The sequence below is a fragment of the Sciurus carolinensis genome, chromosome 7 (assembly GCF_902686445.1).
Source record: "Sciurus carolinensis chromosome 7, mSciCar1.2, whole genome shotgun sequence".
In the NCBI taxonomy this organism is placed as follows: domain Eukaryota; kingdom Metazoa; phylum Chordata; class Mammalia; order Rodentia; family Sciuridae; genus Sciurus; species Sciurus carolinensis.
The window spans coordinates 122,645,281-122,660,512 of record NC_062219.1 but is presented as its reverse complement, the minus strand read 5'-3'; the positions used below and the strand labels follow the sequence as shown (position 1 = coordinate 122,660,512).

The following is a 15,232-nucleotide window of genomic DNA, read 5'->3' as shown; positions in this document are numbered from 1 at the left end:
AGCTGAGTGCCATAGCTCCCCACAACAATCACCCAGTTTATTACCAAACCCAACATTTATTGAGAACAAAAAAACCCAGTTGGCATAGAGGCCAGATTTCAATTCATCAAACTTCAGCTGAGGGTGGGAAATGGGGGTGGCCAGTCCTGAAGTCATGCTCCCAGGGAGGAACCAGCTCTGGGAGAGGGGCCGTCAGACCTCCAGGGCCTGGCTGGGGACTCTGGTTGAGGAATGTGTGAAGGGTAGTGGGCAGGGAAGTGGCAGTGCCACTTGGGCTGTGAGCAGCAGGTGGCAGAAGCAGCTGCTGAGCTGATGGTCACTGGGGCAGGGGAGAGACAAGGGTGTGGTCCATTTTCAGGTGTTGACAGGGGGCAGGGAGCCAAGCTCGGGCAGCAGCTCAGGGTGGGGGTCCAGGCGGGCCAGGCGGCTCTGCTCCAGGGCGATGGCCTCAGCTGAGTGCTTACACTTCTCAGAGCCACACTGGCAGGTGAAATATTTGCTTTTGATGTCCCAGAAGCGGTCACCATAATCAAACCTGTCAGAGGAGCATAGGTGCTTACAGAACCTGGACTCAGGTACCCAGAGCCTTACCCTAAAGACTTTGAGGATGCCACTACCCAGGAAGGACCCAGGTCTCCAGCCCCATCTTCCCCAGATACATTCTAAACCTTTTTAAGTTCTATGGACTTGCAGTCTCAGTATCACCTCAAACTGGTTAGAAATGCAGGCTCCTGGGCCCCCTCCCAAATCTAGTGAATTAGAATCTTGCTGATGCTCAGGACAGTTTTAACAAGCCCTTTGGTGCCAGGCAAGGTGGTGCATGTCTGTACTCCCAGCAGCTCAGGAGGCTAAGGCAGGAGGACCACAAGTCCAAAGCCTTGAACCCTCAGCAATTTAGTGAGGCCCTAAGCAACTTAGTGAGGCCCTGTCTTGAAATAAAAAATAAGGGCTGGGGTTGTGGCTCAGTGGTAGAGCACTTGCCTAGCATGTGTGAGGCACTGGGTTCTATTCTCAGCACTGTGTATTTATAGGTAAAATAAAGGTCCAATGACAACTTAAAAAAAAAAAAAAAAAAAGGCTGGATGTACCTCAGAGGTTCAGGGTTCAATCTCTGGTACCAACCAAACAAATCACAAGCAAGCCTTCCAGGGGTCACTTTGTATGATGAAGTCTGAGAAGCTCCCTTCAATGCCTGCCTACTCCCCCACATTCCTGGCAGAGCCCAGGGACACCTCACCCTAGCTCCTCCCCAGTCCGGATGTCTCGGGAACTGAAGAAAGCGATGCGCGGAAATCGCAGGTCTTGGTGCAGCATGAAGACTCGGACAGGGATGATGTTGGGGTCACACAGGTGATTGATAAAGCGGCTGATGTTGCCATAGTAACGGGCATCAATGCAATATACTTCCCCATCCTGAGGAGAGACATCACTTCATATCCATCCCTACCCTGCCTGCCTGGTCATCCCCTCTGCACTAACCACCCAGTCCTTCCTCCCCAGATTTCCACCTGCTGACTTCCCAGGGGGCTCCAGAAACCCAGCCACTAGGAGCAGGGTGTCAGAGAGGCCGCCTGCCCACCTTGTTGTCTAAATCGAAGAGATAAGAATCATCCTCTCTCACATCAGCCTCAGCATCAGAGATCAGTTCCCCAACGTACCTGTTGCATAGCAAACAGTGGTTCTAAAGGTGAGCAGGGGTATTGGGAGACAGCTGCAGGCAGGTCTCTTCTTACAACCCCACAGAATCCTCTTCCTTTATTCCTCAGTTGCCCCACCACTATCTTTGGACCTCACAGATCAACACTGTTGGGCTGCAGTGGGTGACCCAAGGCACAGCAGGCACTGAGTGGAGCGCACATCACCAGGGAGGGGCAGTGGGCAGTCCCAGGCTCTCGAGAGGGAGTTAGGAGGAGGAAGTGGGGGACACAGGCATGTGAGGGTACAACCCAGGACACAATCCTGCCAGTTGGAGTCCCTACTGGACAGCTGGAACAATAGGCAGGACTGGCAGGTGGGAGGGAAAGCCCAGAAGCCCTGGAGAGGCAATGGTGGGAGTTGAAAAAAAAGGGCTAGAACCTGGGGCTAAGGGGGTTTAGACGCTGGGAGGTTTGTGTCCTAGAACCACAGGGCTGGTGGTGGGCGATGCAAGGCTGAGTGACAGAAGAAGGACTGGGCTGCAGAAAGAGAAGGAGCAATGAGGAACTCTGGGAGTGGCTTAGGGGTGAGAATGCCACATTTGGACAGCAGGAGAAAGAGGAACTGGTAGAGAGCAACTTTGGATGGGCTGGGCAGAGGTGAAGGCAGTGTCATGGGATCAGGTAATCTAATAGGAATCGGCAGATGCCAGAACGAGGACTGAGAAATACTGTAGGGGTAGGAGTTCAGCAGAACGACTGCCAGGCAGCTGCAGCAGAAGGTGAGGGCAAGGGCAGATTTTGGCAGGGACAAGCAGTGAGCAGATGGTGGAGAAGTTGAGGCCCAGGAGGAAGGGGCTATTTGCTTAAGAAGCTGAGAGAAGACAAGATGGAGAGAAACTCAATGATCCCTTGAATAGGCAAACACGGGCTTTTGCTACCTGGCCAAAGGCCAAAGGAGACCTAGGTAAGTTTGAGGGCCTGGGGATAGGGAGCCAGTGGGTAGAAAGCGGAGAAAGAAGTCATGGAGACAAACAGGTCCCTAAGGAGGTGGCAGGTAGCTATTATCACTTCCATTTCACAGACAAGAAAATTAAGGCTCAGGGAGATTAATTAAATTGTCTTAAGAACATACAGCAGCAGGATAGGGAGAAGGTGTGTGAGGTTTGGAAATACACTGAGGTGGGAAGGGAAAAGAAGACAGTAGGGAAGGATGGCCCTGCAGTGTGGGCAGAGTGGAGGCGGGCTGTTCTCAGCTGTAGGGTAGAGGTCAGAGATGGCTGGCTGGAGCGGGCAGAAGAGATGTGATTCATCAGGAAGAGGGCAGAGGAAGGCTTGGAGTCAGAGGTGATTGTGCCCCTGCAGGTGCCAAGGTACCCCCAGTTGACTCACTCGCAAATGAAGGTCCCCTGAGGGATGGTCTGCAAGGCGCGGACCCCCCAGCCCATCTTGGCTGTTCGGTAGAGCTGCAGTCGTACCCTAGGGGTGGGAGAGAGTGAGATACTGGGTGTAGGGACCTGGAAAAGCCCCAGGAGAGGAGATGGGGCAGTGAGTGTAGGTGAGACAGGGTGATGGGGGCTGTGGGGGTAGGGGTCTTACTTGATGCCGCTCTGCACCACTCGGTTCTTGCAGTTTCTCCAGCAGGAGCAGGCTTGGTTACACTCGAAGATCAGGGGGGGCTCGATCTTGTTAAATTCCTGGAGCAACCGCCCATCCTGGGGTGCAGAGCCAAGGCGAGGACAGTGGTTTTTGTATGGGGCCCCTTCTCAGTTGCCCAAGACCCCCACTACACAGAAAAACCCACTGTGGACCTCACCCGAGAGGTAGGGAAGGTAGAATGTGTGGGGGTGGCCACAGCAGTGCTGAGATCCGAGATCAGGAAACACAGCCATCACCCTTGATTTGCATATACCCGGGCAGAGGCCCGGCAATCCCCAGCCTTGCCCTACCCTCTCTGTCACTTCCCCCAGAGGATAGGTGAGGAACACGGTCTCAGGGGGTTGGTGCTGAGCCAGCTCCTCTGAAACAGTGGCTGAGCATCTGTGTCCAGGTGAGGGGCACGTACCTTGTCATACCAGCAGCGGATGCTGAGCTGACCGCACAGGCAGTTGGAGCTGGAGCAGTCGTCCACACATGTGCAGTGCTGGGTGGAAGGCATAGGTCAGCTTAACCCCAGATCAGTCATGGCCCAGCTCCCAGTGCTGCCTGCACCACAGCCTTGTTCTTTCTCTGGGGCCCATGTTTTAGGACAGTGGTTGGTGATGGTCCCAGGGAGAGGGGAAATTAAGATATTAGAGATAGGGGTGTCCCCAAGGCCACCATGAGCTCTTATTTATATGATACCTTGATGTGACCTAGAAAAGGACCCCTCCCCATGGACCACCATACCAAGCCTCCTTTCAGCTCCCACTCCCTTGGCCAGGTGCCCTTGTTGGCCTGCAACTTGCCCAACTGTACTCAGTGGCTCTGAAGTGGACCCAGGGCTCCCATTCACCTGCAGGTGGGTGATGTTGCGGTCAATATTCATGGTGGATGTCTCACAGTTCTCTGAGATGTACTTATAATCCTCAGGGCAGGGTTCCCCATCCACACCATTGACACAGGGAATGGGCACATTCTCATAGCCCCGAGCTACATCCCTGCAGAAGTGGGGGAGACAGGGCTAGGGCCAGGGGTGAGGAGCTCCCCAAGGTGCAAGAGGGCTGGAGAGGTTCTTTATGCATGGGAAAGGGGAGATTCTGGGGGTTCATCAGGGGAGTTAGGATGCCAGATACAATACAGATACAATGCAAGACACCCAGTTAAACTAGAATTTCAGATTAATAGGAATAACACTTCAGCATAATTTTGTCCCAAATACTGTAAAGGGCACTTAACCACTGAGCCACATCCCCAGACCTTTTTTATATTTTATTTAGAGACAGTGTCTCACTGAGTTGCTTAGGGCCTCACTAAGTTGCTGAGCTAACGCTGGCTTTGAACTCATGATCCTCCTGCCTCAACCTCCTGAGCCGCTGAGATTACAGGCGTGTGCCACCACACCCAGCTGCATCGGACATTCTCATGCTAAGAAAAAAGTATGCTACCTGGATTACAGATGTTGCCCAGCTCCCATCTAATCCAACTGCATGTTTTCTATTTTTATTTGCTGTATTTGTCTAATGGGAGAGAAACTAAAGCAAATGTGAGGCTTGATGGGGAACAGGGAGGGTTTGGGGGATGTTATGAGGGTGCACTAGGGACTGGGAGGGGGCACAGTGGTTGTTCAGGGTAGAGAGAGACTTAAGGCTCACCGGCAGATGATCTTCTCAGTGCGAATAGCTCGGTTTCCCACTCCAAGTCGGAGTTTGCGGTTGAGCTGGAGGGCAAACCACACGTCAGAGCGCTCAGGGGTCAGGTCCCATGCTGTGTCCCCTTCCTTGTTCCTCAGCTCAGGGTTGGCTCCACGTGACAGGAACAACCTGGGGAGGGGAAAGGGAGCCCATGCATGGTGTCCGAGTTGTTGGAAGGTGGGACAGGGGTGTAAGGGGCCTGGGGTGGGCAGGGTTCTCACAGTACGCAATCGTGGTAGCTCTCCCGGGCTGCAATGTGCAAGGGTGTGTCACCATGGTAGTTGACAGCATGGAGGTCACAGCGAGCATTCAGGAGAACCTCAGCAATGGCAGCACTGCCAGTAAAGGAGGCCCAGTGCAGACAGATGTTTTCCTCCTATGGAAGTTAAAGAAAAGATGTGGTACAGGCAGCTGGATCCCTGAACGCAGCCTCCATATTGCTCAGGGGCCTAAGGTTGTCCCTGCTCCCGCCACCTCCTGACCCTGACTAAATTCTTACTCACATTGTCAGTGAGGGTAACATCAGCACCTCGTGTCAGCAGCATGCGGATCACGTCAATGTGCTTATGTTCTGCAGCCCAGATGATAGGCGTCCACCCACCACTGTCCTGTGGGTGGGAGGGAGTGAGAAGCAGGCCACTGGCCCTGCTCACCAGAGTGTGCATGGTCAAGAACACAAACTGGGGCTGGGGAGATAGCTCAGTCGGTAGAGTGCTTGCCTTGTAAGCACAAAGCCCTGGGTTCGAACCCCAGCACCCAAAAAAAAAAAAAAAAAAACACAAACTAAAGGGCCAGTCTGTGAATCTAGGCTCTACCCACAAGCTTGGAGAACAAGTCCCATACCATGTGTGGGTCTCCTTGTCTATAAGATGGCATTAACAGTGCCTGTTGCCGAAGGCTGCAGAGAATTAAGTGATTTTTCTCCTTCTAAAATACACTATTTCCAGTTGGGCATGGTGGTGCATGCATATAATCCCAGTAGCTTGGTAGACTGAGGCAGGAGGATTGAGAGTTCAAAGCCAGTCTCAGCAACTTAGCTTAGGGTCCAAAAACTCAAGTAAGACCCTGTCTCTAAATAAACTACAAAAAGGGCTGGGGATGTGGCTTAGTGGTTAGGCCCTGGGCAACCCCCTCTCAAAAAAAAAAACAAAAAAAACCCCAAAAAAACCCAATCTGATAAACAAAAAACTACCCACCCAAACTAGACTATTTCCTAGATCTGCCCACTCCAAAGTCTTAGAAGTTGTGACAATTCAGTAGAATACAGACCCCTAGGAACACAGATTGTAATCACTACAAAATATTTCCCATTAAAGAAATCAGAGTTTCTTAGAGAAGTTGAGTCTGGGCAAGAAATGTGCTGAAAGGCCAAAGAGTTCTCAAAGGCTATGGGCCACATCAAAGGACATAGCAGCCTAGTTCAGTGGGCTTTTCCTGGACAAAGCTGGAACGTTGAGAGATGGACCCAGAGAGGCTGGAGAGGGTGTGCAGCCCAGGCTACTGACCTGGGCATTGACATCCACCTGTCCTGTGCTAAGCAGCAGGCTGACCATCTCTAAGTTCCCAATTTTGGCTGCATGGTGAAGGCAGGTAGAGCCATCTTCCTCCTGAGGGAGACATGGGGAAGATAGAGGCAGATGAGTCCTCTGACTAGCACTGAGCCCAACCCTGACTCCTGGAGGCCACTCCCAGCTGCTGCACCTTGCTATAGACACAGCCACCTCGCTGCACCATGTAGCGTGCCACCTCCAGGTGGTTGTTCACCACAGCCTCCATCAGTGGTGTCCGCTGCTGCTTGTCCACTGCATTGATGTTGGCTCCAGCCTGCGAGGAGGGGCAGGAGGGCTGGCACCAGGCAGGGGCTGGGCAGGGGAAGGGGTCTAAGACCTGGTTAATGAGGCAGAGGGCCGGGCCCTGCTGACCTGCAGCAACACATGGCAGATCTCCACGGAGCCCTTCTGGGCAGCTGCGTGTAGGGGTGTGCGCTTGCTCTGCTGGTCACTCTGGAAGTTGGGGTCCAGGTTGTCCACTGCATGGAGAGCATGCCACACAGGGAAAGGGAGGGACAAGTGTTAAGTAAGCTAGGGAGCGATGGCACCTCCTCTAGGAAGGCTCCTTAGGGACCCCTGCTGGGCATTCTATGTTTGCCTCCATCAGGGCACTTAGCAGAGAGCAAGGAGTTCTGTCAGGCTGGCCCTGCCCCTCAGTATTGCTGCATAATGGTTAAGGTACGCTGCTTCTGTGCCTTAATGCTGGGAAGCTTTGAGTTAACAGGTATAAACACGCAAGAGTACCCAGCACCTATGTCTCCAGTGTCTTGGGTTAAGGTCCTTCACCCACCATGGTAAGTCCTTAGGGTAATGACTGAGTATTGTGGCTGTCCTCCTGGCCCCGAGCCCAGGGCCTGGTATAAAGGTGGTGCTTAAGGTGGTAAAGGATTGCTGAGTGAACAAGTGGCACACTCACACAGCATCAGGATCACCTTCTGCAACTCTCCCTGCTTCACTGACAGGTACAATTGCCGCGGGTGGAATCGGAGCTTCTTCCGCCTGCCAGGAGAAGGAGGGGGACAAGGTAGGCTGCTCGGAATTCAACATCAGCTGCAGCGTCTGCTCCTCTGCCCTCAGCCCTGGTGATCCCACTCACCTCTCTGATTCCTGGATGACCAGAGCCTTCTCCAGGGCCTCACGACCTGGCCCTGGTGGTAGTCCCACTGCCGAGAGGCAGCCCCCACTGGGCAGGGTCAGGGAAGGCCCTGAGCTGTCGATGGTGTCAGCCAGGGGATCACAGGGTGGACGTCGGGGCTCCCCGTGCCCTCGCATCCGGGCACTGTGAGAAGAGGTTCTGATGTCTGAGGGGTGGGAGGGATGGAGTAGGGAATAGGCAGAGGGAAGAGGGAGGCCAGTACCTGGGCTGGGAAGTATCAGCTCTCCCTGGGGCATCCTGGGCCAGGGGTGGGGGTGCCGGGGCTGCAGTACCAGCTGGTGGAGTTCCCCCATCACCCCGGGGAATGGTCACCTCCTGGGCCTCAGAAGCATCCTCCCCACAGTGGGGACAGAAGACCATTCCATTGAGCTGGGACACACAGGCCTTATGGAAGCGGTGGGCCACACGGAAGTCTGGGTGACATTCAAGGAAGGTGCCCTAGGGCAGGCAGAAGACACAGTCAGGCTCTGAGAGCCCTCTTCCAGGGGGCAGGTGGTCTGTCTGCATCACTGGTCACTTACTGCCGTACAGAAGTAGCCGCAGCCTGGGCAGCAGTGGTGTTTGACCATGCGGGCACGGTGGGTCTCACAGAGCACCATTAGTGCCACACGACTGGATGGCCTCATGGTCTCCCGCTTGAGGATGGCAGCATTGCAGCCAGACAGCTGGGAGTAGTGAAGATGGGTGAGAACAGATGGTGAGTCTGGGGTCTGTTGCTGGATCTTCAGGGACCTCTCCCACCAGCCCACAGGCCCACCTCTCCATCCACACTCTCGGTGGCCATGCACTTGTGCCCTGCTCTCTCACTGATTCGGTCAATCTTAGGTGCTTCCATGCGACAGCTGCAGAGGGGCAGCTCCTCAAAGCCCCGCTCTGTCTCCAGTGAAGATGTGTCATTGGACACCCCTTGGACAGAGGAAAAAGGAAGCTGAGGGAGGCCCTGCCCCTCACCTATTGAGAGGGTTCTCTCATTCCCGCCCTACCTCTCCCTCCTTGCAGAACCCCAAAGTCTGGCATGGATACCCCAGCGCTTGGCAGGGGCCCCCCTCCTCCCCGTCCCTCCAGCCCTGTGGGCACCCCCTAGTGGCTCCTTGTCCGGGCAATTGGCAATTACCAGCGTGGTTGGGGGAGAGGGTCCCCTCGCTGGGCAGCTCCAGGGACCCCAGAGGGACCTCCATGTACTCACTGGGGCCTGAGGAGCCCACACCATTCACTCCTGACACAGAGACAGAGAGAGTGAGAGTGCGAGCTCACAGTGCCTGGACGTGTGGGTACATGCAGGTGTACATGCGTGAGCGTGTGCGTATACGTATGTGCGTGCTCTCTGGGGCCGGGAGGGGGGCTGGAGGAGGGGACCCAAAGCAGAAGAGCCCCCTCACCTCGTGGTTCCTTGGCCCGTGGAGGCTCCCGCTTCCGCCGTTTCCGAGATGGCTTCACCCATGGGCTGTCCTTCCGCCATTTCTTCTTGGCCTTGCGCCTGCCACTGGAGCCACTCTATGAAGGAGAGAGAGTTAGGGGCTCTGGACCCAACCCCACACCCTGCTCCTCTGGTCCCACAGGCCTCCATATCACTTCTTCTCTTACCCTATCTGACTGATTGCCTGATTCCTCATCTTCTTCTTCTTCTTCCTCTTCCTCCTCCTCCTCCTCCTCTTCTTCTTCCTCCTCCTCCTCCTCTTCCTCCTCTTCACTCAGTTGTTCAGCCAGAGCTTCCACTTCAGACTGGGAGGGAGAAAAGTGGGGCTGGGTAAACACTGACCTCTGGGCCATAGCCCTCCCCTGGGGAGAGTTGGGCAGAGGTAGAACAGAACATATCCAACTCCCAGGATGCAAGATGATGAGGCGGGGTAAAGAAAACACCACTGTCACTGCCATTACCCAAGGATGGCTCCTTGGAGAAGATCAATGCAGGCAGAAGAGGAGGGAAAGGACTGGATAAATATGGGGATATGGAATACTAGACAGAAGGGAAAAGGGTGCTACACTTGCATACAACAATGTGTGTGAATTCTGGCAATGTAATAGGAAATAAAAGTGAATTCCAAGAATCAAACAATACAGTGTGATACTGTTTTTAGGAAGTTTATAATAGATAAGACTACTAATAGCTGCTAAAAAACACTAGATGAAAAGTTAATGAGGTGCTCTATAATGAAGGGGTCAGGTTAATATCACCTGAACTGCTGGTCAATGCTAATGTCACTAATACAAGCAAAGGGAAACATTTACACACACAGTCAAGTCTTCCTGCAAGAAAAAAAAAAAGGTGCAATCATGATGCATCTAGACCATCAACTTAATCTGTTCACGCAAAATACCAGGCCACTTCAAGTGTAAGGGAATTCTGCTGGACAAATGAACTGGTTTCAACAAATAAACGGCAAAAAAAAAAAAAAAAAAAAAAAAAAACAAAAACCCAAAACAAACAAACAAAAAACCCAGCCAGGTGTGGTGGAACATGTCTATAATCCTAGCTACTCAGGAGGCCAAGGCAGGAGGATTCCCAAGTTTGAGGCCAGTCTCAGCAACTCAGTGAGGCCTTAAGCAATTTGGTGAGACCCTGTCTCAAAATAAAAAATAAAAAGAACTGGGGATATAGCTGAGTGGTAAAGCATCCCCAGTACCAATATAAATAAGTAAATAATAGACGAGGACACCTACATCAAAAGACACCTAAGACAAACATCAATCAAATCAACATGTGGTCCGCATTTGGATGTTACCAAAAGCCCACTTACGAAACAACTGATAGGACGTCTGATGGTATTAAGGAATACTACTAAGTTTTTTGGGGTGTGAAAATTGTAATGTGATGTTAAAAAATAAAAGGAGACCCTATACTTAGAGATACATGTGGAAACATTTTTGCATTAAACAACGCAATGCTGAGACTTACTTTGAAATAACCCAGCCAGTTTGTGTACTGGGAAAGGTAAAGATGAGCAGTTGTGCGTTGACAGAGATTAGGGGGTTCCCTAATCTCCACTGTGTATATACTTTAAAGTTTCCGTGAAGAAATGTTAAATAAAAAGCAAAACCACACGTAAACATGTGAGATAACACTGAACAAAGAGCAAGAGAATAAGTAAACAAAGAACAAACCACAAAATGAGATGCTAAAACTGAAGTACAGGATGGGGGACACCTCAGTGGAGGGGGCAAGGGATGAAATGGGATGGAGGAATACACTGGAAATACAGGAAGAGAGCATGGGGCGGTGGATTAGCAGGTGTTGAGAAGATAAAAAGAAAAGAAAGAGCAGGGGGAACAGGAAGGAGTGGAGAGGCAGCCCCGACCAGGGGATTCCCTGGCTGGAGAGGGCAGGCTGCTATGGCTCACCTTGCTGTCAGAGTCTACACGCTCATCCACAGAGTAGGAATCATAGTAGAGACTGAAGTCGTCGCCTACCACTGTCTCCCACTCTTCCAGGGACCTGGAGTTCCCCTTCTCCAGGGTCACTTCTCCTGAACTCCGGCAGAACCCAATTCCTCTGACTAGAAAAAGATCAGAGAACTTGAGGCTACAGGCATTTCCCATCAACCCCCCATTTCTGTTTTACCCCCATTTTTTTGTGGTGCTGGGGACTGAACACAGGGCCTTGTGCTAGGCAAGTGCTCTACCACTGAGCTACACCCCCAACCTCCACCCCCATTTCCCGCGAGGACAGGACACAGCCCCAGTTAGGTTAGGCTCCCCTGGAACAGCTCCCCTGGAGGGAAAGGCCCTATGGAGAGGCCCTGTTCCCTTCCTCTAGCTCACCAAGCCACTTCCAGAGTTCAGCTTCCTCCTTTTAGCCACATCTGTATTGAGAGAAGAATGAAACCTGTACTCTATATCCCAAGAATGGGCCACATCAAATCTGGGAGGTGGGGGCGGTCAGGGAGCGTACTGACCTGAAGTCACCTTCCCCAGCGAGTGCACGTCATCACTCATACGAAAATGCTGCACTTCAGGGGGGCCGCTTCTCAGGGACCGGGGGCTGGGGCAAGAGGGCACAGACTTAGGATTGGAGTGAACCTGCAATGCTGCCTGGGTTAGCCTGGAGTCCAAGTTCAGGGGGACACAGTGAACCATACTTCCAAAATTAAGCCCCCAAAACCAGTTAAGTGGTAATAAGAAGAACTGCTGTTTCCCAGGAGTTGTATGAAAACACAAACTCAGGAGATTAAAAAGTCTTTGCACACCTATATCTACCTTTATTTATTTATTTATTTTTTGTGGTGCTGAGGATCAAACCCAGTGCCTCGCACATACTAGGCGAGTGCGCTGCCACTGAGCCATAACCCCAGCCCTGCACACCTACATTTACAACAACTAAAATGTGAAAGCAACTCAAGTGTCCATTCTTTTTGTGCATGTGTACTGGGGATTGAACTCAAGGGTACTCAACCACTGAACCACAACCCCAGCCCCATTTTGTATTTTATTTATTTAGAGACAGGGTCTCACTGAGTTGCTTAGTGCTTCACTGTTGCTGAGGCTGGCTTTGAACTCAAGATCCTCCTGCCTCAGCCTCAGATGTGCACCACCATGCTGGCCTCAGGTGTCTACATAGGTGGAACAAAATATTTAAAAAAAATTTTGCCTGTACTAAACATGCAGTACTTTTTTTGTCATTATTCCCTAAACACTACAGCATAAGAGCTATTTACACAGCACTTAAGTCGTATTAAAGATAACCTAGAGCTGACTTAAAGGAAGATGTGTGTACCTTAGATGCAAACACTAAATTATCTTATGTAAAGGACCTACACGTTCATGAATTTTTACATCAACAAGGGAGCCTGGAATCAACCCCCACTGGGAAATCGAGGGATAACATATACATACAGTGGAATATTATTCAGTCTTAGAAAGAAAGGAAATTCTAATCTATGCTACGACATGGAGGAATCTTGAGAATGTTATGCTAAATGAAATGAGTCAGTCACAAAGAGACAAATACTGAATATACATAAGTGCACATATATAAGGTAAGAGTAATGGCACTCTTAGAAAGAGTGGTAGTTGCCAAGGGTTGGGGAAGGAGGGAATGGGGAGTTATTATTTAAAGGATATGGAGTTTTAATCTTTATAAGAAAAAGGGTTATGAAGGTTGATGATTGCAAATTATTAATATTAATACCACTAAACTGTCCACTTAAAAGTGGTTTAGGGGGCTGGGGAGATAGCTCAGTCGGTAGAGTGCTTGCCTTGTAAGCACAAGGCCCTGGGTTCGATCCCCAGCACCCAAAAAAAAAAAAAAAAAAAAAAGGTTTAGAAGGTAAGTTTTATGTATATGATCCTACCACAAAAAAGAAAAAAAAAAATCCTTAACCAAGGCTACTTAAACCACTCCCAGAACACGGAGATACCAGGAACCCTTAAAACCTTGTCCTAGTCAGGCATGGGGAACATGTCTATAATCACAACTACTCAGGAGGCAGAGGCAGGAGGATCACAAGTTTGAGGCCAGCCTGGGCAATTTAGCAAACCTGTCTCAAAATTTTAAAATGGATAGGGATATAGCTCAGAGGTAGAATGCCCCGGGGTTTAATCTCTAGTACCACAAAAACAAAACAAAACAAACAAGACCAAACCCCCACTCCTGGATAGAAAATAGAAAACAAAACAGAACAAAAACAAACCCCACCTTGTTGTAAACCTTCTGGGATTTGGGGGCCTTTTCCACTTTCCTCTTCTGACATTTCTGTGGCCCTCATCTCCTTCAAAGGCTGGAGTCCCAGTACAAACTTTATAAACAGAGCATGTGCATGTGTGTGTGTGGGGTGGGGGGAGCGGGGGCAGGATGGGGGTTCAAACAAGGGATGAAAAATCTCCCTTAGGACTTGCTTTCAGGTAGAAAGGTAGAGTGGTTGGAAATTCCTTTAAGAGTAATTAGGACATTAACTAAATAAGTAACTCTTCAACATGTCTCTCTCTTCTATTCTTACCACCCCTCCCCCAAGAACGTAAACTTTAGGAAGAAAGAATTAGTCTGTTTGTCTACAGATTAAGCCCAGCTCAGCCTAATATTTAACACATAACAGTCCTTTGGTAAGTCTGTGAAAACCTGAAGAGGCCTAAAGCTAAAATGTATTTAAAGAAAACAGAACACTCGGCTTTACCACGGAGAATTTCATTCCCTCCCACTCCCTCATCCTTACCTGTCCGTTTCCTGGTTTGGACATGGTTTTCCTGGCTCTGTGTACCTTGGGCTGTCCCTCTGGGCTAATGGTGGTTGGAGGGGGTTCAGGCCCTGCTGCTGCAGTTCCCTGGGCCCCTGGCATACTTAGCAGCCTCATAGCCAAACTCTGGACTGATGGCGGTGATTTCCCTGCCCCTGTCATTGACATTTTGGCCCGACTCGGACAGGAACCCCCCTTGCTGGGGGATGAGGGGAATGATTTTGTGGCATGGCCTAGAAAAAGAGACAGGGAGGTAGGCAGTGGCAAGTTAAGAAGGCAGGCAGAGTCAGAGAACCCCACCCTCACCCCCTGACTTCCCCGCCTCTCACCCAGCAGGATTCGGCCCCCATCTCCCTCCAGATTCTCGGGTTCATCCCCAATGAGTGGTGTGGCTCCTACAGGGGTGTCAGCCCCCTCATCACCAACAGTAACAGTGACAGAGGCCGGAGATGAGGGGCCAGCAGGCTCCAGGGAGTCGGGGTTGGCCTTGGGCAGGGTGTCCTCACTATGAGGGGTGTCCCCCAAAGAGCCATGAACTGTAGGGAAGAGAAAAAGTTCAGGGCTGAGGACTACGGATCCTGTGTCAGTGAGGTGAAGGTCTAATTGGGCCCTTTTCTGCTGCACTCACCTCTCTCGGTGGCTCCTCTGGGCTCCTTCTCCAGCAGTAGTGCCCCCATCTCAGCGGGGGCCTCCCCCTGGGAGGGGAGACAAGGGATAGGGGGGTTGGTCAGCCCGGTAGGGAGTTGGGGGGCCCAGGACGCTTGGGCCCTGGGAAGAGAGAGTAGGCTCCGGGGCCTACCTCTTCCTCTATGGGCCCCCCCCCTTCCTCGGCCCCGGCTGCCCGGAGGGGCCGCACGACCCCTCCCCCGGGCCCGCATCAGCCCCCGCCCTCTCGGTAGACCCCGCATCTCAGGGGCCGAGAGGAGAGGAGGGGGAGGGGGCGGGGCCTCAGCGCCCCGGCCCCGCCCCCTCCTCCCGGCTGCACGCGCCGCTCCCCCTTTGTCCCCCAGGCCGCGGGGACCCGGGCACCAACCCCTCCAGCGCCCGCTGCCCCCCAGCCCGGTGGACGGCCCCTTGTGCCCCTCGCGCGTGCTCCTGGGGCCCCAGCGCCCGCCGCCCACTCAGGGGCAGCCGGAGGCTGCACACGCGCCTCCGTGCCCACTCCCCCCCCCCCCCCCCCCCCTGGTCCCCTCATCCGCCCCCGGTGTTGGCCCCCTGGATTGCTGCAAGTCCCGCCCGGGCCCCCCGGCCCCGTTGCACCCCCGGAGCATTGCACGGGCGCGCGCTTCCCCCGGGCGCGCGCGCGGGCATGCACCCGCCTCTCCCCCTCCCCTTCCGCACCTCGGCGGCCGCCGCCGCTGCAGCTCCCGCCGCCGCCGCCATCGCCGCTTGC

The 15,232-nt window shown here is 52.6% G+C and overlaps 1 protein-coding gene across 1 annotated transcript; it reads right to left on the bottom strand.

Annotated features, from left to right (window-relative positions):
• Positions 1–42: 42 nt before the first annotated feature.
• On the bottom strand, positions 43–15,232 carry Ehmt2 (euchromatic histone lysine methyltransferase 2). Its single transcript, XM_047559356.1, is given in 30 exon segments — positions 43–535; positions 1,238–1,413; positions 1,580–1,658; positions 3,027–3,113; positions 3,234–3,349; positions 3,700–3,777; positions 4,129–4,273; positions 4,928–5,095; positions 5,188–5,342; positions 5,470–5,574; positions 6,472–6,573; positions 6,668–6,790; positions 6,889–6,995; positions 7,433–7,515; positions 7,613–7,795; positions 7,875–8,110; positions 8,194–8,337; positions 8,430–8,578; positions 8,787–8,888; positions 9,052–9,166; positions 9,257–9,394; positions 11,012–11,148; positions 11,151–11,166; positions 11,432–11,472; positions 11,566–11,629; positions 11,631–11,651; positions 13,819–14,072; positions 14,169–14,375; positions 14,468–14,534; positions 15,181–15,232. Coding segments are annotated over 30 exon segments (3,621 nt in total). The 5' UTR covers positions 15,223–15,232; the 3' UTR covers positions 43–354.